Source organism: Ambystoma mexicanum, chromosome 6p (assembly GCF_040938575.1).
Source record: "Ambystoma mexicanum isolate Mex_15411 chromosome 6p, UKY_AmexF1_1, whole genome shotgun sequence".
NCBI classification, from domain to species: Eukaryota; Metazoa; Chordata; class Amphibia; order Caudata; family Ambystomatidae; genus Ambystoma; species Ambystoma mexicanum.
Genome location: NC_090935.1, coordinates 1,379,312,772 through 1,379,335,579, shown reverse-complemented (window position 1 = coordinate 1,379,335,579; position 22,808 = coordinate 1,379,312,772). Strand labels below are relative to the sequence as shown.

The 22,808-nt window shown below is 48.4% G+C and overlaps 1 protein-coding gene across 2 annotated transcripts in view; it reads left to right on the top strand.

Annotated features, from left to right (window-relative positions):
• LOC138510440 (phospholipid-transporting ATPase ABCA1-like) overlaps positions 1-22,808 on the top strand; it is a 2,356,352-nt gene that overhangs the window by 1,578,150 nt on the left and 755,394 nt on the right. For both annotated transcript variants that reach the window (XM_069626098.1, XM_069626099.1), the window contains exon 29: positions 9,644-9,768. In XM_069626098.1, the coding sequence (XP_069482199.1) occupies positions 9,644-9,768 (125 nt within the window). The remainder of the gene's footprint in view (positions 1-9,643; positions 9,769-22,808) is intronic.

Here is a 22,808-nt window from a genome sequence, read left to right as displayed (position 1 = left end):
GGATGCCACAGAAGGCACTGCCTCCGGTGGCAGCAGCACCATAGGTGACACCCCATTGATGGCAGCATGCTCCGACACAGAAGACGGGGATGTCGAAGTCAGATCCATCCATGACCTGTCCCAATCCCCCTGTCTGTCCCATCCCGTACAACATGAGGATACCACGCAGGGGCACCCACAAGACGACGACTGGCCATCCCCCACAAGCCCTGTGGCAAGGCAACATGAGGACAACAGCCCCTCTGTGACACCCCCGCAAATGGCCATGGCCCAGCAGAGGCAACAGTCCCTCGACCAGTTAATCGTGCAACAGCAGCAACTGGCCACGCTCCTCAAGGACCATGCCGATGAATGTGGGGGCACCAAGGCAGACATAGAAACATCAACTGAGACACTTAGGGCAGAAATGGAGAGAGGTACAGAGACACTAAGGGCACAAATGGAGAGAAGCACCGAGAGCCTGAGGGGGGAACTGCATGCGACGTCCAAGGACGTATGTGCCGAACTTGCCGCAGTGCGCCGTGTGCTCACTGAGCTCTCGCAAACCCTTAGGGACATGCATGGACGTGAGCAGGCAGAGACATCATCCGTTGCAAGTTCCGTCCAGGGCAGCCCCCAACGTAGATCTGGGAGGAACCTGCGCTCCACAGGCAGGGGTGCCCCTGATACCCGCAGAGGGGGCTTGCAATAGCGACTGCCCACTGACAATGAGCATCCTTGGACACTGGTGTTCGGGGGGGAGGTAGGAGGGTGGAGGGGGTGTGTTGGGCTCACTTGGGTGGCGGGTCGATAGGGTGTACAACATGATATCACATATGCCATAAAAAGTGCACGATCAACCAATGAGATGTGTGGACATTGATCTTTGTGTACTAGGCCATCATAGGCGTACAGTCCATATTGTGCATGTCCCAGACACACACAGTGCCACGAGTCCCGTGTCCATGTATCAGCCACCAGGCGTGAGTGCTAGAAGCATACATCAATGAGATGCTGACGAATGTCACGGCCCTCCGGTGCCTCGCAGACTCCTTGAGGTGCTGCCACATCCCCACCCTCATCATGACCATCATCAGGTGCTTGCAGTTCTGCGTCAGGGGGCATGGGCACATTTCTACGTACGCACATGTTGTGGAGCATGACACATGCCATCACCATCTTTGCAACCTTCTCATGGCGGTACAGGAGTGCCCCGCCAGACCTGCTGAGGCAGCGGAAACGACCCTTCAGTAGGCCGAATGCCTGTTCAATGACTACACGGGTACGTGAGTGGGCATGGTTGTAGTCCTCCTCATGCTGGTCCCGTGGGTTCCGGACTGGTGTGAGGAGCCATCTCTTCAGTGGATATCCAGCATCACCTGTATGTGGATGAGAAACGTATGATGTGGAATGCCATTGCTACGTACGCACATCCCCCCCCCTTCCTGCCAGGTCATTGCCGCATCACATACCCCACATCATCTTGCATGAAATGAGACTCACCGAGTAGCCAGGATCTGTTCCCTGCGTGTCGCTCCATGTAGCGTGGTATTGTAGAGTTCCTCAAGACCATAGAATCATGGGTTGATCCAGGGAATCGGGCACAACAATGTGTAATGATCCTGTTGGAGTCACACACCATTTGTACATTCAGAGAATGAAATTGTTTTCGGTTGCGGTACTGGGCCTCCATGGCATGTGGGACGACCAATTCCACATGGGTGCAGTCGATGGCACCAATGCAACCCGGTATGCCGGCAAGTGCATGGAATCCCACTTTTGTGTTGGTAATTTCCTGCTCCGAGCGTGGTAGGGAGATGTAGTCGTCTGCGTGCTGCAGGAGGGCATCGAGCACTTGCAATAGTGTCCGTGAGAACAGTGGCTGAGAAATGCCATGCAACTGTCCGACTGTGTGCTGGTAGGTGCCTGTGGCCAGGAAGTGGAGTACAGACACCACCTTCAGTAGGGGTGGGATGGCGGTTGGGCTATCTATCATGCTGACAAGGTCAGCCTGTGTCATATCCACAATGGCGGCTATGGTGTCCCGGTCCAGACGGTAGAGGGTGTGGATCTGCTCATCAGTGAGGTTGAACGGATGTGCTCGGAGGCGTGGGATTGCGGGCTGCCTGCGTGGTGGTAGTGGCTGTGCTGGCGGCCCTTGCTGGCCCTGCCTTGGCCTCCTCCTCCTCCTGCGTCTCCTCCGTGCGGCCGGTAGTAGTTGGTGTTCGTCTTCTTCTTGGAGTTGGAGTACTTGCAGTGCTATCAGGTCCCCCAGGGCCAACATCGCGAGTCCTGCCGGTAGCATTTCGGTGTGGTTGTGGGAGGAGACTGGCTGTGCAATTTATGTGTTTTCAGGCTGAATGGCCTCCACCTGTGGTGATTCATTCCACCTGTGCAAACTGCTCTCCCCTTTGGCCGAGCACGTCCCGCGCACAACGCTGCAATTCGAGTAATGGCATCTTGCTATTGCAATCATGTATTTGTACCCGATGGCCGTGTAACATTGGTTGATATGTTCATTCTGCTGTGGTCCCATTGGTTCACATACTATCTGTGCAGTCGCTAACAGAGTTGTGAAGGGTCAGTGGAACGTAGTACTCGAGTAACGGTGGGCCCTCATTCATCACTGTACCGAGTTGCAACGACGGGCGGGGCGTCCCATTCGTGGGTGAAGGCAGTTGCCATTTTCACACACAGCCACACTCGATGGATTAATTAGTGTATTCAAACGGCCACAGATGCCTCTTCGACGTGATGTTGCAAATGAGGAATTCGAAGGGCGGCGCTTTCGGTTTCCAGCTAGCGGCGAGGAGTTGCCCACAGGTCTGACTGCAAATATAACGTTCTATTGTTTAATGTCCTTGGGACAGGGGCCATGGCGAGAATGCAATGATTGATATGAATGGTTTGGGATGCGCAATAGCGACGTGGGCGATGAGGCCGGACGTTCCCAAATACATGTTACTTCACTACACTGGAATTACGGGCTGGGGCACTGTGGATTTTGCAGGCTGCATTACGCACAGACTCAATGGATATTTCTAATGTTATGTGAGTAAATATTCAGGCGTTTTAATCCCGGGATGAGGGAATGATGTATGGATGCATGGGCAGGTGATTTGATACAGAGTTTGCCATGTACAGGCCTTCTTGGGATCTATCCGCCTCCCCTACGCTATGAGATGCAGGGCTGCCATAGTGGGACCATCGTCTATCTGGCCTTGTTGAGCCCTCCCTGTCTCGACGCGCCCTCAGACACTTGTGTCCATGCACGTTACCAATCCCATCAGATGGATTCTGTTTTCACAGGCGCATGCACAGGTACACTCGTTTGTGATGGTGTTTACACCTCGATATGGATAGTTATGAGTCGCAAGTGGTTTTTGGGTGGTGATGGACCTTTGGAGTGGGCTAGCATGCATGTGGCTGTGGATTTGGTGTGATCATTGCAGTGAGTTGTTGGAATGTGGTACTGATGGCCATTCTGTTCTTTTCCTTTTCTTTTGGTTGACAGGTATCTCCTCCCCTTTTGCCACTGCCATCTGTATGCCACTCCTGCAGATGGGTTTTACTCCCGACACCTGCTGCTTCGTGTTAATCAGTGGAGCAGCATTACGATCTTATGGGACGATCGCCAATGGGCCACATGCCCTTACGCAGTACTGGTGGCTCGGAGCAACATTTCGGCCTTTCAGCTGGACTAGTGCCTCCCCATTGGGACGGCCCTGCGGTTCTGTGCGCTTCCATGTTGCCTTTTCGTACGTGAATGTGGCTCTGTGTACCATGAGGGAACAGGGCGTCACACAAGTAGTGGCTGGTCATTTCTTGCGGATGCAGCCCACAATGGTGAAATGTGTTTTGGAGTTCATGGCCTGATGGCTGTATGGGCTTGGTGATTTTGATGTGCATTAAATTTCTATTCTGATTTGGCCCGTGTAGCGTTCTTCTTTGCAAGTGATGTGGCATATGCCTATTTGGGGGGCGATGTATTGTGAGGAGATCTGCACTGGGTTCCAGCTTCGGAGTTTAGTTGCGTGGTACTGTGCTGGGCGCGTTTGCCTACGAAGCCCGTGCGGTCAGGGATGGGGGCTGCCAATATGACTGTTTGAATGTTGTCATGCTCAGGGGCGGGGGATTAGGTTTTGTGTAACAGATGCCGGTCAGCCAGGTGGACTGGTGGAATGATGTGATTTTCGGAATATTGCTGGTCACAGGTGCCTGTGTTTGCGTGCGTTTCTTGGTGGGGGACTGTGGTCATGTCCATTGGGATGGCTTCTGTATTCGTGCCATCTGTGCCCTGCAGCTCCCATTGGCCCCTGTTGTGTTTCTTTTGTTCGTTGGCATGCATGGGTGACTTGTACATTTCAATGGTTGCATTGTGACTTCATTGCACCTACGGGGAGTTGTACTTTGTGGGCAGGGAGCGGTGTACGGGCACTCAGTGGGGCCGTTTACGGTTGATTCGCGATGCCGTACTTCTCACCATGGCGGAATGGTGCATTCCGCCATGCTTGGTGGCGTTAGGTACATGTCCGCTAGGGTCGGAATTGGCGTACCCTTGCGCCATGGTGGTGTTTACGGTTTGGCATGGCGCGCGCGCGCGTGCTTGGTGCAGTTAGCGTTGGCGTTCACTACGGTGTCGCTAATGGCATCGTACTTTGCGGTGACGGGTCATAGTCGCACCGAGCGCTATTCGATGGCGGTATTGCATTTCCGCCATCGTTTTCCGAATTCCGCCAGGGTCGTAATGAGGGCCAATGTCTACAATTTGTCTTTTCTTATAATATACCTCACATTTTTAACACATACATTAAACAATTTCTTTCTTCAAGCCTTTTCAGAATATAGTTTTAAATTGTATCCACCTCTTAGGCTTCTGATAGCAAGTCTTTCTTGGGCATAGTTTGGGTTCAATTGTTCAACTTTACACAAATGTTTTTTAAAACGCGGCTTTTTGGTAGAGGTGAGCAACGGTATTACACCCATTTTGACAGCTGTCTTTCCATCAAGTATCTTTAAAATATGATTCTTGCTGACATTGTATTGATGTGGATTCGTGCAATAATGATGTGGAACACCCAACAAAGAGGTTGGATCTTTTAGGTGATTTGTGAGCCATGATTTTAGCAATTTTTGACAATCAAGAAAACGGATTTTCAAACAGCTCTGTGTTTCTTTTTCAATCAGTATTGCTTTTCCCAAGTGGTTTCAAGCTACTTTGTGGGTAGCCCAATGGTGGTTTTTGGCAGTGATCTCATGTGCTCATTAAGATAGGCAAAAGTGGATGGTGGCCTATTTTTCAGGTTTTCACGAGATTCCTAGCGAGCAGCATGCTTTCCAGTGGCCATTAGGATGTTTCTGCTGCCAGCAATGCACAGTGATGTTGCAGGGCTTGGATGAGTGGGTTTATACATCCCACAAATCATATGTAGGTACCTTACCTATGGTGCTTAAACCATGCATTTAAGTCATTGACTGGAATGAGGTGCTGTTACTGTGGCATTCCAGTAGCGTTTCTTGGGGTGGAGGGGGAGGTGAGAGGGCTGCAGCCCCAGTCTTTTGGTTGTAGCCCCAGATAGAATCTCAGGGGCTACAACCAAAAGACTAGCTAGCCCTGAGTCCCGACAGTTCTGACATTAGCATAGCCCCAGATCTTTTCCAGACCTAGCAACACAACCAAGTAGCACTTTGTTACGTTATGTTACCAGCATTTATACTGTGCATTAATGCTATTTTGATTGTCTCCGAGTACTTTGGTGGATCTGAAATAGAGCAGAAAAGGTTAGGTTGGTAGGTAGAGTGTGAAAAAGAAACATATCATTGCTGTTGTGTTGATGCCTGCATACCTGAAGCTCCCTTAGCTCAGCATGTGGTTTTGTTTCTAGTTGGCCTGTGTCAAAAGTATGGAGGCATGTGTGTCTCGAGGGAATCCTTATGCGCCCGTGTTGCTAGGTTTCATTGGCAAGGACTGTGTCCTGTTAATTGATTGTAGTGGGGTTAGCATTCTGAAGTTTGATGTCTGTTGAGAGGGTTATTTATCACAGTATGTACGTAGCTTAGTTGAAACACGTGAGTACTATGTGTGTGATTGAGGGGCTGGGAAGGTTAGTGCAGGGAGGATTGTTTAGGGTAGTGTGGTAGTGGCACACTGTATAATCCACTGGCAGAAACATGAATCCCTCTATTGTTATCTGAGGGCCTTTTCCTTGTTGGCAGAGACATGCATTGGTGCTGTAAACATTTCCAGAGTAAATGCCAGAGTAATTGGATCTAAGAAAGGAATATTTCAACTGATCTCTTTTATCCAACTTTCCCTGAAAATCGTGCTGAAAAATGCAATATTTTGGCCAAACATTCAACTCCTTACGAGTATGCTCGTCCTTTTGAATAGACTTGCATAATGCCTGGCACTTAAGGGTTTAACACACAAGATGAAGCATAAAGGAAAAAGAAGAAATTGCTGGAACAACATACTTAAAGAAAAAATGAACAGAGAGAAAAGTAAAAAACATCACGCCCTATGCTAATTTCCTACTCAACCTAATTTCCTGCTGTCCCTCGCACCATGCAGAGAGAAAACCTCTCTTATTTTATATTGTATATAATGTTCCCAACTATATCTGGCTTTACGCCCATCCACCAGTTTCTCTTACTGCCAAATGATGTAAGCAATATCATTATTTATGTAAAGGATATGCACCAGAGTGCTTTGTAAACCTGAACATCTATCTGAAAAATATTTCTGGCATTCAGCTGCCCATAATTTTGCTTGCATAATGGGACGTTTAGCGGGGGCATAAGGCCGCAGGTATACAAATAATACTAAATGTAATGGCCATCATGAATTTGTTTCAAACAAAAAGCTCCTGTTGCTAAGTGGAAGCAACACACGAGTTCATCACCACATAGAGGGTAGCAAAGAAGCAAGCCTATGCTGGCAGCCCGCTTGCTCACTTCATTCAAATGAAACCCACTAAAAGACCAACCATGGTGCACCGGTGAACTGCTAAAGCTACCGCCAACGTCTAAAAGACATTGCAATACATGCATTGGTATACTGCAACACAAAATGCCCATTATTATTGGTTCAGTTTGGATATGTTTTGGAGAAGCTTTAGATGTTAAGTTGCAGTATTAAAAAGTTACACTACCAAAAACAAATATTTCAGAGTTGTATCAGTCAACCGATCTGAAGGTATGGAATGCAGTAGGAACCTGCTGCGCTAGTTTATTGCTGTGATTCAATTATAACAGAAGCCAAGTCAATGGCATCAGCATGTTTCTCAATTGTGTGAATATCATCATTGACCAAACAACCCTGCCCAAGTCATCGTGATCAGAAAATGGATCAATGACATATATGATATATGATAGTTATTTATAACGTGCTTAATAACTATAGGTTTCTAAGCGCGGACCCAAGGATCGAACATGTGTTGCTCTGTGTCGTCTTGCTTCCAAGGCGAGCATGTTGCCCCTGAGCTATCCTCCCGAGACTAATGAATGAGCATCCTATACTAGTGAGGGAGTAGAGATTAAGAAGAGTGATTGGCCAAGAGCATGTTATTGATATCATTGCCATCAAACGAAACATCGAGACAATGGGCCTCAGTAAAAGTCCGGCGGTAACCCTGCCAGTGCTACCAAGAGATTACAAGTCCAACAGCCTGGGAAGTCAGGTGCCGGTAAAATGTAAGTCCCCATTCCCATAGAGTCCCATAGGACTGTGATAACAGTAGCGGCGCTCCGTGACCGGTCTGCCTACAGTGGCCACTGCGCCTGGCAGGCTCAGACCTGTCAGGTACAGCGAACCCGGCAGTCAGATTCCTCGTTTGCTGGTCCGGAAACAAGGGTGCCAGTGATTTTCCCAGCACCCTTGTTTCTGGACCGGCAAATTTGTACTGAGGCCCAATTTGAGATCAAGGATCCATCTAGATCAAAAGTGAGCAGCTGGTACGGGAAGCTTTGTAACATTAATTGCAAGTAAGCATCACAATTATTTCTATTATTTTGAGTTGAACATCAATCCATTGTCAACTGATAAAGAGCAGGTGTTCATCAATGGTCCCATAGAACTGTGATACTCAAAACAAGCTATATTATCTTAATTATGCATGAGTGAAATTTGGACTTTATTTCAGCATAACAGTGTTGGATGACGTGCAAGCTACTGTGGGCCGATGGTTGCGATCAAACCTTAAATAGAAATTAGTCAAGTGATTTAAAGGAAGGTTTTAAAGATGTTAATTTTTAAGCATTAATGCAAAGGCATGAAATGAGATTTTATCACAATTCTGGCTGACACAAGTTCTCCCACTGGGTATCGGAGTACAAAGAAAGGAAGAGAGAACATTTTCCCTTTTGTGTAACGAAATTAATTGATGAGGGTCTCCACAGGCACCTCTCTTGACATGTGATAACTCAAAGAAGAGTTGATTTACTAAAACACTTTCTAACTAACCACTAAACCCTGAGGTGGGCAGGCAACATGGCTGAGGCCCAAGTTGCCTTCCTGAGCGAAGCAAGGGCTTTTACATGCATCCCACACTATTAACTGGCTGGTAATACCCGCCCACCAAGGGTTTATAGCTATAAGCAACCGTTATGAAACTGAGCAGTTGCCTTTTCACATCTTTAAAAAAGACCTACAAAACAAAATGACCACCATGGATGTAGGAAAAAGGGAGCTGCATGTAGTCCCCTCTCCCTTTCCACGATGACCATTGCCACTGGGTGAGGTAGGGTACAGCAGGAGCTGTAGAGACCTGGTGGCAGTCGTCGTTGGGATGGTACAGGGAGTTAATCAGGAAGGTTGGTGGGGTGAGGTGCTGGGGAAGTGGGAATGGGCGAATAAGGCAGTAGGAAAGATGGCAGCCTCCTCCTTCTCAGGAGTCTTAGGTGGCAGGCAATACCATGAGGTAAAACCTGCCTTTACTGAGCTTTCTCTTTGTCTGGGAGGCGCCATTATGTCGCTTCCGGCTAATAAATGTGAAGTGCAGTCTAAGTGGGAGACCTTTGTCCGTTTGATGTGTTTGGGCTATGTAATGCCATTCACCTGTTTCTACAGGAGGCTAGAAAGACCAGATAGTCACTGATGAAGCATTGTGACTAAACATTGTCCTAATGTGAGGGACAGGATGCATGGTTCAGTTTCATTTTTGTCAGTAAATGGAACAAGGAGTATGAACGATGGGTAATTTTAAGCAGGCAGGTTTTGTAAAATGTTAACAGTGGATTGAATGTATGTATATTAATGTTTACACCACATACCTATCATTTGGGGATTAAGTGAACCAAAGAACATTTTAAAAATGAAACTTGAAATATGTTTTTTAGCTGTTCTATTAATTGAAAATAGCACAATAGATAACTTCTGGAATATGCTGATTTCTGTTACCAATAAGAATCATGTCCTTTGCTCTGCACTTTCCAATCCCTTCCCCCTTCAATGCACTTTCCCCCTTTTCCCTTCCCCATGCACTTGCACGTTCTCAATGTCACTGGGCCTAGTAAGATCGTTGTTTTTGTTTCTCCCCTGTTTCCCGCCCTTTGCCTGGTCGCGCTCTGAAACACCTGTGTATGAGCGCGATATAAATAAAATATCATATAAGCTACCACACACAATGCCGCTATCTTCATGTGTTCAACTGTCCTGCTCCCACAGGTGATACAGCCTGCCGCCTTTGTCTGCCTAGCTCTGATCTTCTCGATGGTGATCCCACCTTTCGTGGAGTACCCCAATCTTGAGCTGCAACCCTGGATGTACGGATCTCAACGTGTTTTCTACAGGTGAGCGAATGGCGACTATCAGAGAGATGTCCATCGCCTATTATTCTGATGATTTATGAATTGTGTTTTCCTAAATTACATTACGCCTAAGGAGGCACAGTGCTTGAAACAGAATGGACACCTAGAATGCAAGTAAGCCTAAGATAACTTCAGACATATGTTTAACACAACACACCATGGCATCACTGCCTCTTATGCATAGACAGACCTACAAAGCCACAATACTAACCATGTTCTTATTCCAATTCCTACTGATTTTCATAAGAGACAAGGGTCCTCATTACACGGAAGGCGGTAAACCATGGTGCTGTTAGCACCATGGTTGCTGCCGGTACCATACCGGTACCACCATGGAGAAAGGGGGAATTAACACCCCATTCCAAGGTTGGCAGGGCGGTAATTCCCCCTTTCTCCATGGCCCTTCCCCATTTTTGCCCCATAGGGCATAATGGGAATGGGGAAGGTGGTCATTACGGTACCGCAAATTGCGGTACCGTAATTAGCAGCAAGGTCCCTTTGCGGGTCCCAACTTTAACGGCTGGTCTACACCAGGCGTTAAGGTCGGGTCCCGCATAGGGACCTCGTAGTAAGGCTGTAAGGGTTAACGGTCACCGGTACCCTTTCCGGTGACCGTTAACCCTTACCACCTTCCGTGTAATGAGGCCCAATTAGTATAAGTAATCAGCAACTCGATAGTCTTTTAAAATTCCCTGTTCTCTCCAACTTTGTGTCAGCCAAGTTACACTATACAAGACAATTTCAATTTCAAGAAACATGGATATGTGAAATGATTTTGTAGAATAAATCCTACCTGATTTAAAAATGAGGAAAAATTATTTGTGCAGCCTTTTTCTTTTAAAATAATTCATTTGATTCTCCCCAACACAAGGATATGCACATAATGTGTTGGTCCAGAAAACAGAACCTACTGCTAAAGTATGTTCTGATGAACCTACGTGAAATCAGCCTGCGAGAAGTGTGCCTTCCTCACCTTAGACACTATGCAGCAACCACCAACCATCAGAAAGCTGGCCAGTGGTTTCATTAAGGTCCAAGGCCATATAGCTACTAATTACTACTATACTGCGCATTGCAGAACTAATTTGATGTCAACGAAGCCGAGGGCCATTTGAGAAATACAAATATATCACCCAACTCTTTAGCTTAGCAAAGGATCAATGGCTAACTATTTCCATGTCTGAACACCCAATGCTGGAACAGCCATATATAACACACATCTTTGATGTAGCGCCTGGATCACCCTTGGCATCCCCATCTTGCCCTCCGACCCTTTTCCACAACAACCACAGCATTATGTTCTGAAGGGTGTTTTTCTTTGCCAAAGTACTTTGTAGGGCACATTGGAACAGCAAATACCCACATGGGGTTTTATCTGTTCTGACCACTCTGGCACCACCAGCATAGTACCTTGGTGAGAGCTACTTGTACTATATTAGTAAATGGCAAGTTGCCTATGAACAGAAGCACACACATGACCTTTCTCATGTACATTCCCCAAGGTTTGACATCCAGGGTTTCTCTTTGACTGCATGATTAAACTCCAGCGTACCATCACCTCCACATCTACAGGTGCCGGGCATAAGCTCCTGAGCATCTTTATAATCAGGCCCACCTCCCCTTACACTGTACCAAAACTCCCGTTGTCAGGCTAAATTATGGACCCTGCCTTACCAGATTCCCATCCACACTTTAGCACATCTCAACAAGCTGTTGAACCATGCTACCCACACATCACCTTCACGTGGGTTGTCAATTCATGCAACAATGCTCCCATACACATTCCTTCTACTCGTGTTTTAATCACTGCCCTAATTATATTTAAGATATAAATAATTTGCATTGACTTTTCCAAAATTCTATTACTAATGACTTATGGCTCGCTTGATGGATCTCGATAAAACATTTTAAATGAATTGTCTGGAGTGGGCCCCTCTTAACTGGAAGTTATTAGGTGCATTTGTCAAACAGCTGAAATGTTATGAAGCAAAGACTAAAAAGCAGTTGTTGGCCTAGTCCCATTAATTTTCCCATAGAGAAAAAAGTGTTTCCCTTGAACATCCATAAAAACCTTGGATGGATGCACCAAAAACGAAACAAGTCATGCACAAAGCATGGCGCATACTTCCATTTTGAGTTGGTGTAAATCTATTGAGTAGTTTCCAAAATATTTGATGGAGAAGGGAGCACCCCAATCAAAAAGAAACGTAATATCTCTCAATATGCTGTTTAATACTGTGTCTTTTCAGAAATGAAAAGGTGCTGCTTTTCATCTTGGTTGATGCAAATGATTCTTGTGGTAATCCCATGAGAAGCTGAAAATGAAAAAGGCTCAAAATGATATTTGGAGAAGGGAAAGGAGTGGTTTTACAACTGGTAGGGACTGTGAGGGAGAAAGAGGACCAAAATGTCAGGTGACTTGCACGGACGTCATTTCACCAAAATTCCAGGGGTAGTGGAAGTGACATTACACAACGCTTGACCTCGGACAACATCACAGGAAGTGTGGTCTTCTGACCCCACCCCGAAGTGACATAACAGGAAGCGATGCAATGCAACCTTTCACCCCTTGACAAAACAGGAAGTGGCATCACAATAGCATTGTTCCTAAGTACACTATGATAAATATGGTCACGATATCACTGTAATGTGATATACATTGCATACAAGAATGAATCACCATATGTATCGTTAATATCAGTGCCTATAGGCCCATATTACTAAATTACTGTGAATGCAAGCAGATGTCCAAGGCCAAATGATAATGCTGTCTTATTATATAGCACTTATGCTTAAGTGTGTTACATAGGACAAATATACACACAATATCACCCAACCTGTGTTGGTACTCATGTATAGACCTCAGAAGGATGAAAGGCTGAGTTGGCCATGCCGGGATTCGAAGCTGCAACCAGCAGATCACACACACATTTCAGCGGTCCATCCACTGAGCTATCATACCAGCTACAGCTATTTTACCAGCTATAGTAAAAGGAACAATTACATGTCTGAATGTTCTCAAAGTCAGAAATCAAATTTACAGTGGATACCAATAAACTGGTAACTGAGATTTAACATCGGGCCAGTTCATCGGCCTCTCTGCTGCAAAGTTGGCCACTTGTCAAACCTGCATGAATCTACTTTTCAGGCTTCATAGGTTGGCAAAATACATACCATTGGGAGGGTTCATAACTGTGTAGTATAGAATTAAGAGTAGCGCAGGGAAAGCAGCGCACTCTCTCAGCATCCCGTACTCTGGGCACTCGTTAGCTCATACATGCAACCAAACATCCTGAACAGCATGCCATGGAGATAGGAAATATCGACACATTACAACAAAGCATTAATTGCGGCACAATGAAATCAAGGGCCACTTGATGTGCTATGGTCAAGCATTTCTACATTGTACACAAGTTGTAAGGCACAAGGATTTTGTCAAGTGGCCGAGGACACCGAGATGCAATTTCTTGTGATGATAGTAACAGACAGCGGCAGAAAAAAACATGCGATAACTGCAACTTGTGAAAAGCAAAATACATATAGTTTTTGTCTGCATTGTGAATTTGAGATGTTTAAGAACAGACAATATCAGACTAAACCAGTGACTCACCCCTGAAGTGTTCCTAAAATAAACCTTTAATGAGTCTAACAATTATTGTATAGAATTCCACAAAGACTTTGTTATTCCTATTATTTCTTATTTAGGGTCACTGCTCAAAGTGTTACACTTGTGGAACCCCCTGTTTTTTAAAGAGGCTTAAACAAGAAAGCCAGCCACTCCAGAACATAGAGCCACAGGGTGCTGGCCAAGGCCCAGAAGCTTCCATTAAAAAAAAATGGGAATAGCAAGGGAGTCCACAGGTGTAGCAAGGGAAACCTCAGGGGTCCCAGTTGCGACCCCTTGGTGACCCCCAAATGATGTCCGTGGTGACGTGTTGCTGGAGGTAAATACTCCACAGTATCTTGGATATAATGTGTGCTAATTCTGCCTGCAGTAAATCCCCAGGGTGGTCTATGGACTCCATAAATGGGGAATTACACTGACCTACTACCACTTGTAATCCCGTGGTAAACCCACAGAACCAAGTGACCTTAACTGTAACCGATTTTGTCGGTAATTCAGCAGATTTATTGCCAAATTCAAACTCAGCTCGAGGCCCAATGGGCTTCATTCCGAGTACGGCGCTAACCAATGGCGCTATTAACGCCTTGGTTGACGCCGTACCCGGACCGGCAGCGCCTTGGTGGATGGCGGAATTACCGCCCCATTCCAAGGTTGGCGGGGCGGTAATTCCCCATTCACCAAGGCTCTTCCCCATTCCCAAATGAGCCCCCACAGGGCTCAATGGGAATGGGGAAGATGCAAATAACGGTGACCGTTCATTACGGTCACCGTTATTGGCTTGGAGGCCCCTTTGCGCCCTCGACTTTAACACCTGCTCAAAGCAGGCGTTAAGGGCGAGGGCGCAAAGGGAACTCGGAGTATGGCGGTAAGGGATCACCGCCACCGGTCTCGTTACCGGTGGCCACTATCCCTTACCGCCATACTCGGAATGAGGCCCAATGTCTTCTAACAATTAGCTTCAAGTATTGGCTAAATGAATAATCACTAGTCACCTGAGCTTGTGGACACTTAAAACTGTACTTTAATTACTACATCAATATCTTTAATTATTTTTGCTACATAAAAGTCCACATGGCTCTAACATATTTGCACTTATTTTAATCAGACTCATTCTGATGCTGGATATACGATTCTGGACAAAGAATTGTGCATGAACATTTACAGTGCATTCTCTGCTTCATAACATGGAGGCCTACAATACATATACAGGCGCTCCGCACACATCTGGAGACGTTCCAAACAGCAAAGTATAGAGATTCTGACATGTATGTCATCCGAGTATTTTTCTGGATTGTGCCTGGTTATGATGTGCCAGTTAAAATCTGGTACAATCTAAGAAAACTCATTGTTAATGGGGGAGAGGTCAAGGGAGGCCACCATCCACGTCTTGTGGTGAGTTGCCAATTTTTTATGGAAATGCTGCATTCGCATAGTGACGCATGCAGAGGAGCAGGAAGGGCCTGGGAAAATTGCAGCCATGGTATGTGTTATTTGCCAGGCTTTTATGCATGCCTATTTCAGAACCATTAACAAGGCAAATAAACTGCAAATGAAAGCCTCCAAAGAATTTAGATTTTCAGTATGACATACCATAATGCCCATCAGTTATCAGTTTGAAATGAAATTCTAATAATAAAATTTGTGACTATCGCTATGTGTATATAGTAAGAATTAAAACCACTTTAGTACCCCATGGGTCAGGGGGCTTCCCGGTCAATCAGGAAGCTTGGAATTTTGGCTTTACCTCATGCGTTCGGAGCCTCCTCAGAAGTGGGAGGGTTGCCATTTTCCCTACTGGGCATAAGGTATGTACTCTCATGCCCCGTTCCCCCACACCACAAATGTCCAACTCCCTTGCCCACTCCCGCCCACTCTTCACTAGAAAACACCTGCAAGAAATCTCTGTCATGAAGCAATCAATGCACACCCCACAGAGTGACAATACAACCTACACCACACAGACCCCAAAAACTGCACTGATAACATCCCCATTCTACCGCTGTGCTGTGTCAGAAGCTGTGAAAGCTGGACCTGTTCTCAGACTTGTCGAAACACTTGTGGACAATGCACACTCCAAGGGAAAGGCACCCAGGCATAGACAAGGGGAGTGGTCTGCCCAACATCCTACCGCTACCTTCTCTCCTAACCCAGTACTGTGGGAAGGACCTGGAACAAATGTCCCTTGCAAATGTGAAGGAAGTAGTCTGAAGAGTAGGTGTGACAGTAACATCTGAAAAGTCTTCACAGCTGAAATCCACTGATACAGATTGCAGAACCTACTCCACTCTACTCGGGGGATGTAAAGTTGTCTGGGCTATCGTATCTCATGGCCCTCATTCACATGAGCACCAGGTGATGGCCTCCTCATATCTTTCAACACAGACAGACTTTCTCTCTCTACAGAGACGAGGTGGGACATGGCTAGGGTGTTGTTTCCCATTGTCTGGGCCTCATTACGACCCTGGCGGAAAGTGACTGACCGGACCGCAACAGCGTAAATAGCGTTTCCGCCATTGCACGAAGGAGCAAAGTGCGGCCAATCACGACCCATCGGGCACGAGCATTACGCCATGGCGGAATCCGAAAGGCTGCGATGGCGGAAATGACCCCAAAACGGCCCTTACCGCCGCCGTACGCTGCACCAGGTGCAATACCGCCACCCATCTTAGCGGTCACCGTAATGAGCGGTCACCGTAACGAGCGTGCACCGCAAATTACGGCCACCGTAAATATACGGAAACGGAAGTAAAAGCATGTGGCCGGAACGGGAAACAGCACGCCGCACAACTATAAAATCCGAATCCCAACACAACCATAAAAAATCCGACCCTGACACACATCCCAACCCGTTAGCAACCCCAGTTAAAAAAATAAATATGGGAAAGGTAGCCAAGAAAGCGTGTGACCGCAAGCGGCAGGTACACTTCTCCCGAGAGGAACTGACCGTGCTTACCGAGACCCTACAGGAAAATTCCGCCGTCGTCTTCTCCAGTCAAATGACCAGGACGGCCCTTGCCAACAAGAAGGCCATATGGGCCCTGGTGGCACAGCGCGTAAGTGCGGTGGGGACAACACCCCGCACGCCACAGCAATGTCGCAAGCGGTGGGACGACCTGCGGATCCGCGTACGCAGCATACTTTCTGCGAACAGGAACATCGCCACAGCTACCGGGGGGGGTTCAGAGTCGCCCATCAAGTTGACCCCCTGGGAGGAAATCTGCGCCTCCACCATAGGAATGGAGAGCATAGAGGGAGTCGGAGGGATGGAGAAAGGAGTGCCGACATCCGGAGAATCAGGTAGGTTGGCCAAGAGAAACAATGCGAAATCCACAAACCACGAACATGTGCAGTACCATGTGACCCCATAGTGCAATACATACTTTGCCCTGACAGCGCCCTCTAAAAGTCAGAATGAACAAACAAATCAATCAAGAAGCCATAAACAACCCCTACATGTGCAGCATGCACCCCCTAACTGCAGGCAGCCAAATGAATGCATCCTCAATCCACACGAAAATGAGACCACCTCCAAGGCCCAGTCCCAAATCAGCCTCATGTACCACCCCAATGCATTTGATACGTTGCCATTCCAAATCCGACAGACCCATAACTAACGCTCGCCCCTCTTTACTCCTCCACAGGGTCCGATACCAACGACGAGCTGCAGGACACCCCTACCAGCACGCCTGCAAAGAGGGCCAGGACCAACGTCCCAAGAGCCTCCACCTCAGGTGCAAGGATCAAGACACGGCAGCAGCAGGAATCAAGTGGCAGCACACTGGAGGGGACTGCAACAGGCACCCCAGCAGCCAGCAAGTCCACAACCCCAGCACCACAGGTCCCCCCAAAGAACGTATCTGATGGCACTGCCTCTGGTGGTAGCAGCACCATAGGTGACACAGCTGTCATGCCAGCATGCTCCGACACGGAAAACAGTGCTGGCGACGTAGGTACCATCCATGACCTTTCCCAATCCCCCTGCATGTTCCATCCCCTACACCATGACGAAACCACGCAGGGGCACCCTGAAGACGACGACTGGCCAACCCCCACAAGTCCTGTGCCAAGGCAACATGTGTTGAGCAGCCCCCCTGTCACACCACCGCAAATGTCCATGGCCCAGCAGAGGCAACAGTCCCTCGACCTGCTGATCGAGCAACAGCAGGAAGCGTCCACGCTACTCAAGGACCATGCAAATGAATGCGGGGGTTCCAGGGCAGCCATGGAAACATCCACCGAGACACTCAGGGCACAAATAGAGAAAAGTAGTGAGAGCCTCAGGGGAGAAATGGAGAGAAGCACCGAGAGCCTGAGAGCACAAATGGAGAAAAGCACCGAGAGCCTGAGAGCACAAATGGAGAAAAGCACCGAGAGCCTGAGGGGGGAACTGCATGCGACGTCCAAAGACGTTTGTGCAGAACTTGCTGCTGTGCGCCGTGTGCTCTCGGAGCTCTCACAAACCCTCAGAGACATGCATGGACGCGAGCAGGCAGAGACGTCATCCGTGGCAAGTTCCGTCCAGGGCAGCCCCCAACGCAGATCTGGCAGGAACCTGCGCTCCACGGGCAGGGGTGCCCCTGATACCCGTAGAGGGGGCTTGCAATAGCGTCTACCCACGGACAGCATGCATATTTGGACACTGGTGTTGGGGGGGGAGGTAGTAGGGTGGAGGGGGTGTGTTGGGCTTCACTGGGTGGCGGGTCCATAGGGTGAATAAATCAAATCACATCAACAATACAGCACCTCATTATCATCCAATGACATGTGTGGACATTGATATTTGCGTACGAGGCCTTCATAGGCGTACAGTCCACAATGTGCCTGTACTACACACACACAGTGCCACAGGTCCCCTTTCCGTGTAATAGGCACCATGCGTGGTTGCTAGAAGCATGCATCTATGATGCTCTGTCGGATTGCACGTGCATCCTGTGCCTCATGGACTCCTTGAGGTGCCTCCACATCCCCACCCTCATCATCATCATCATCTTCAGGTGCATGCAGTACAGCGTCAGGGGGCATGGGCACATTCCTACGTATGCACATGTTGTGCAGCATGACACATGCCATGACCATCTTAGAAACCTTCTCATGGCTGTACATGAGTGCCCCGCCAGACCTGCTGAGGCTGCGGAAACGAGCCTTCAGTAGGCCGAATGCCTGTTCAATGACCACACGGGTACGTGAGTGGGCATGGTTGTAGACCTCCTCATGCTCGTCCTGTGGGTTCCGGATTGGTGTAAGGAGCCATCTCTTCAGTGGATACCCGGCATCACCTGTATGAGACGAATAAAGGGTGTAAGTGGAATGATAGTGCTAAGTAGCCCCCCCCCCCCCTGCAAGGTCATTGACGCATCAAATGGGCCACGATGTCATGCATGGAATGAGACTCACCGAGTAGCCAGGATCTGTGCCCTGCGTGTCGCTCCATGTAGCGTGGTATTCTTGTGTTCCTCAGGACCATAGAATCATGGGTAGATCCTGGAAATCTGGCACAACAATGCGTAAATATCTTGTTGGAGTCACACACCATTTGCACATTGATTGAATGAAATTGTTTCCGGTTGCGGTACTGGACCTCCATGGCATGTGGGACAACCAATTCAACATGGGTGCAGTCGATGGCACCAATGCAACCCGGGATGCCGCCAAGTGCATGGAATCCCACTTTAGCGTTGGTAATCTCCTGGTACGTGCGTGGTAGTGTGATGTGGTCGTCGGCGTGCTTCAGGAGGGCATCGTGCACTTGGAAGAGTGTCCGTGAGAACAGTGGCTGTGAAATGCCATGCAACTGTCCCACTGTGTGCTGGTAGGTGCCTGTGGCCAGGAAGTGGAGTGCAGACACCACCTTCAGTAGGGGTGGGATGGCGGTTGGGCTATCTATCATGCTCACGAGGTCAGCATGTGTCATGTCCACAATGGCGATTATGGTGTCCCGGTCCAAACGGTAGAGGGTGTGGATCTGCTCAGCAGTGAGGTTGAACGGATCGGCTCGGAGGCGTGGGATTGCGGGCCGCCTGCGTGGTGGTAGTGGCAGTGCTTGTGGGCCTTGCTGACCCTGCCTTGCCCTCCTCCTCCTCCTTCTCCTCCGTCTCCCCTGTGCGCCCGGTTGTTGTACCTGTTGTTGTTCGTCGTCTTCTTGTAGTTGTAGCACTTGCAGTGCTATCTGGTACCCCAGGCCCAACATCGCTAGTCCTGCCGGTAGCATTTTGGAGTGGGAGTGGTTGTGGGAGGGGTTCGGGTCTGCAATATATGTGCTGTCGGCCTGTATGGCCTCCACCTGTGCTGATTGAATGAATCTGTGGCAGATGCAATCCCTTCTGGTCGAGCACGTCCCGCACGTAAGGCTGCATTTGGCCGCATGGCATCTTGGGATTTGAATCATGTATCTAATCCCGATGGCAGTGTGATGTACTTTGACTGATTTTCATGCTATGCTCCCATTGTTACACATGCTATGATTGCAGCCGCTTACATACCTGTGAAGAGTCAGTGGTATGTAGGGCTCGATCGATGGCCGACCCTCATGCAGCACAGTAACGTAATTCACCGACGGGCGTGGCGTCCCATTTGTGATTGCAGCCAGTTAGCATCATGACACACAGCCACACTACATTGATGTAATTGTGAATGCAAGCGTTCACAGAAGCCTTTTCGACGTAATGTTGCAAGTGAGGAATTCGAAGGCCAGCATTTTGGGTTTTGAAGTAGCGGCGAGGATACGCCCACAGGTCTGGCTGGAAATGTAACGTTCTATTGTAGAATGTCCTTGGGACATGGCCCATAACGAGCAGGCAATGAATGATATGAATTGAATGGGATGCGCAATAGCGTAGTGGACGATAAGGCAGGACGTTCCCAAATCCATCTTGCTTCACAACACTACAGATCCGGCCAGGGGCACAGTGGTTTTTGCGGACTGCATTACGCACAGACGCGATGGAAGTTTCACATATTATGTGAGTGAATATTCATGCGTTTTCATTGCGGGATGAGGGAATGATGTGTGGATGCATGGACTGATGAATCCGTTTAGGGTCTGCCATGTACATGGGTTTTTTGGTTCACTCCCCTCCCCCTGCGTTATGTGATGCAAGGCTGCCATAGTGGGACATACGTCTATCTGCCCTTGTCGGATCCTCCCTGTCTCGACGCGCCTTCATACACTTGTGTCTAGGCACGTTACTAATCCCATGTCATGGGTTCTATCTTGACGGACGCATGCACAGTAACCGACGTTGCCAATGGTGTATTTAGCTCGATTGGTTTCGTTATGATTCGATACTGATTTAGGGGTGTGTATATTCCTTTGGAGTGGGCTAGCATGCATATGGGTGTGGATTTGGTGTGTTGAATGAAGATTGTAATGCATCATGAGTCCCGTAATGCAATCGGTTGATTTGTGTTTCTTTTGGGTGACAGGTATCTCCTGCCCTATTGCAGATGCCATCTCTACGCCACTCCTCCAGATGGTTTTTACTCTCGACTCCTGCAGCTTCGGGTGAATCAGTGGAGCACCATTTCGATCATATGGGACGATCGCCAATGGGCCACATGCCCTTACGCTGTACTGGTGGCTAGGTGCAACATTTCGGCCTTTCAGCTCGACTAGTGCCTGCCTCATGGGACGGACCTGCGGTTCTTGCCGCTTCCATGTTGCCTTTTGGAACGTTGATGTAAGCCCTGTGTGCCATGATGGTACAGGGCGTCACACAAGTGGAAGCCGGTCAATTATTGCAGATGCAGCCCTCGGTGATGATGGTTGTTTTGGTGGTATTTTGCAAATTGCTGTGGGGCCTTTGTCATTTGGATGTGCATTTAAATTGTATTCCGATATTTGTCGTGTTGCGTTGTTCTTTGCAGGTGATGTGGCGATTTTCGCTTTGTGGCGGTATGTATTGCGTGATGATCTGCATTGTGTTCCGCCTTCTGAGTTGAGTTGTGTGGTACAGTACTGGCCGCGTTTGCCTACGTAGCACAGTATGGTCACGGATAGAGGCTGCCATTGTGACTGTTTACATGATGTGCTGTTCAGGGGCGGGGGATTGGCTTTTGGCCGACTGGTGCCTGTCAGCCAGGTCGATTGGTGGAATGATGGGTTGTTCAGAATGTGGCTGGTCACAGGTGACTGTGTTTGCGTGCGTTTGTTGGAGGGGGACTGGGGTCATGTCCATTGGAATAGCTTCTGTATTGATGCCATCTGTGCCCTGCAGCTCCCATCGGCCCCTCTTGGGATGAGCCTGGCTGCTCAGTCACTCTGCCGACTTGTGTGGTACATGCTTCTGCTGATGGTTGGTTTGTTTACTGGCATGAGTACAGGGCTGGTGCAATCCCCCTCAGGATGCTGTTTTGGATGTTGCCTTGCGCTGGTGTCAAGCGATGGGGGACTACTGTTGTTTTGTGTCATGTGTTCTTGATTTTCATTTTGATGTGTTGTACCTTCACATGCCTGTGCTGCGTCAGTACGGCTATGGTGACATGCCGTACATGGATGCCCACTCACGGGGCGCTTTGAGCCCCTGCATGCTTTTCTACGTTGGCATGCATGGGTGAATTGTGGATTTCACTGGTTGCATAGTGTGAGTACATTGCGCCTGCCAGGAGTTGTGCAATGAGGCCAGGGAGTGGAGTACAGGCACTCAGTGGGCCATTTACGGTTGGTTCGCGTTGCCGTATTTCTCGCCATGGCGGAATGGTACTTTACGACGTGCTTGATGGCGTTCAGTACATGTCCGCTAGGGTCAGAATTCGCGTACCGTTGCGCCATGGCGGTGATTCCGGTTTTGCAAGGCGCGCGTGCGCGTACTTGGTGCAGTTAGCGTTGCCGTTCACTGCGGTGTCGCTAATGGCATCGTACTTTACGGTGACGGGTCATGATCGCAACGAGCGGTGTTCGATGGCGGTATTGCATTTCCGCCATCATTTTTCCATTTCCGCAAGGGTCGTAATGAGGCCCTCTGTCTTTTCTGGTCCATTTCTTTCCTGAGTTCCTTGCTCAACCCTTTCCTGCTCTGCTACCACCTCAGCTTCTGTGGCAGGTCACTCAAACTCTCACTCTCTCTCTATATCATGTAATATACAAAAGAGGCCTGCCACCTGACCCCTGATCCATCTCCAGCACCTGCCAGTGTGGCAACAGCTCACATCGCCACCACCAACAACACTATCCTGGCCTCTCACCCTAGCAACTAAGTCATTTACATGTGGGACTACTTGCACCTCCACCCCCGGTCTACAAGGCAGGTCGACCTATTAAGGTAGATGCGGGCAGGGATTGTGATCACAGACCACTCTTTCTGAGATAGTATTACTATTATTATTATTACCTGCAACATTTTAATATTTAATAACAATGAGAAAGCAAGGGCTGTTTGCACTGCACATTCCTCACAGCCTT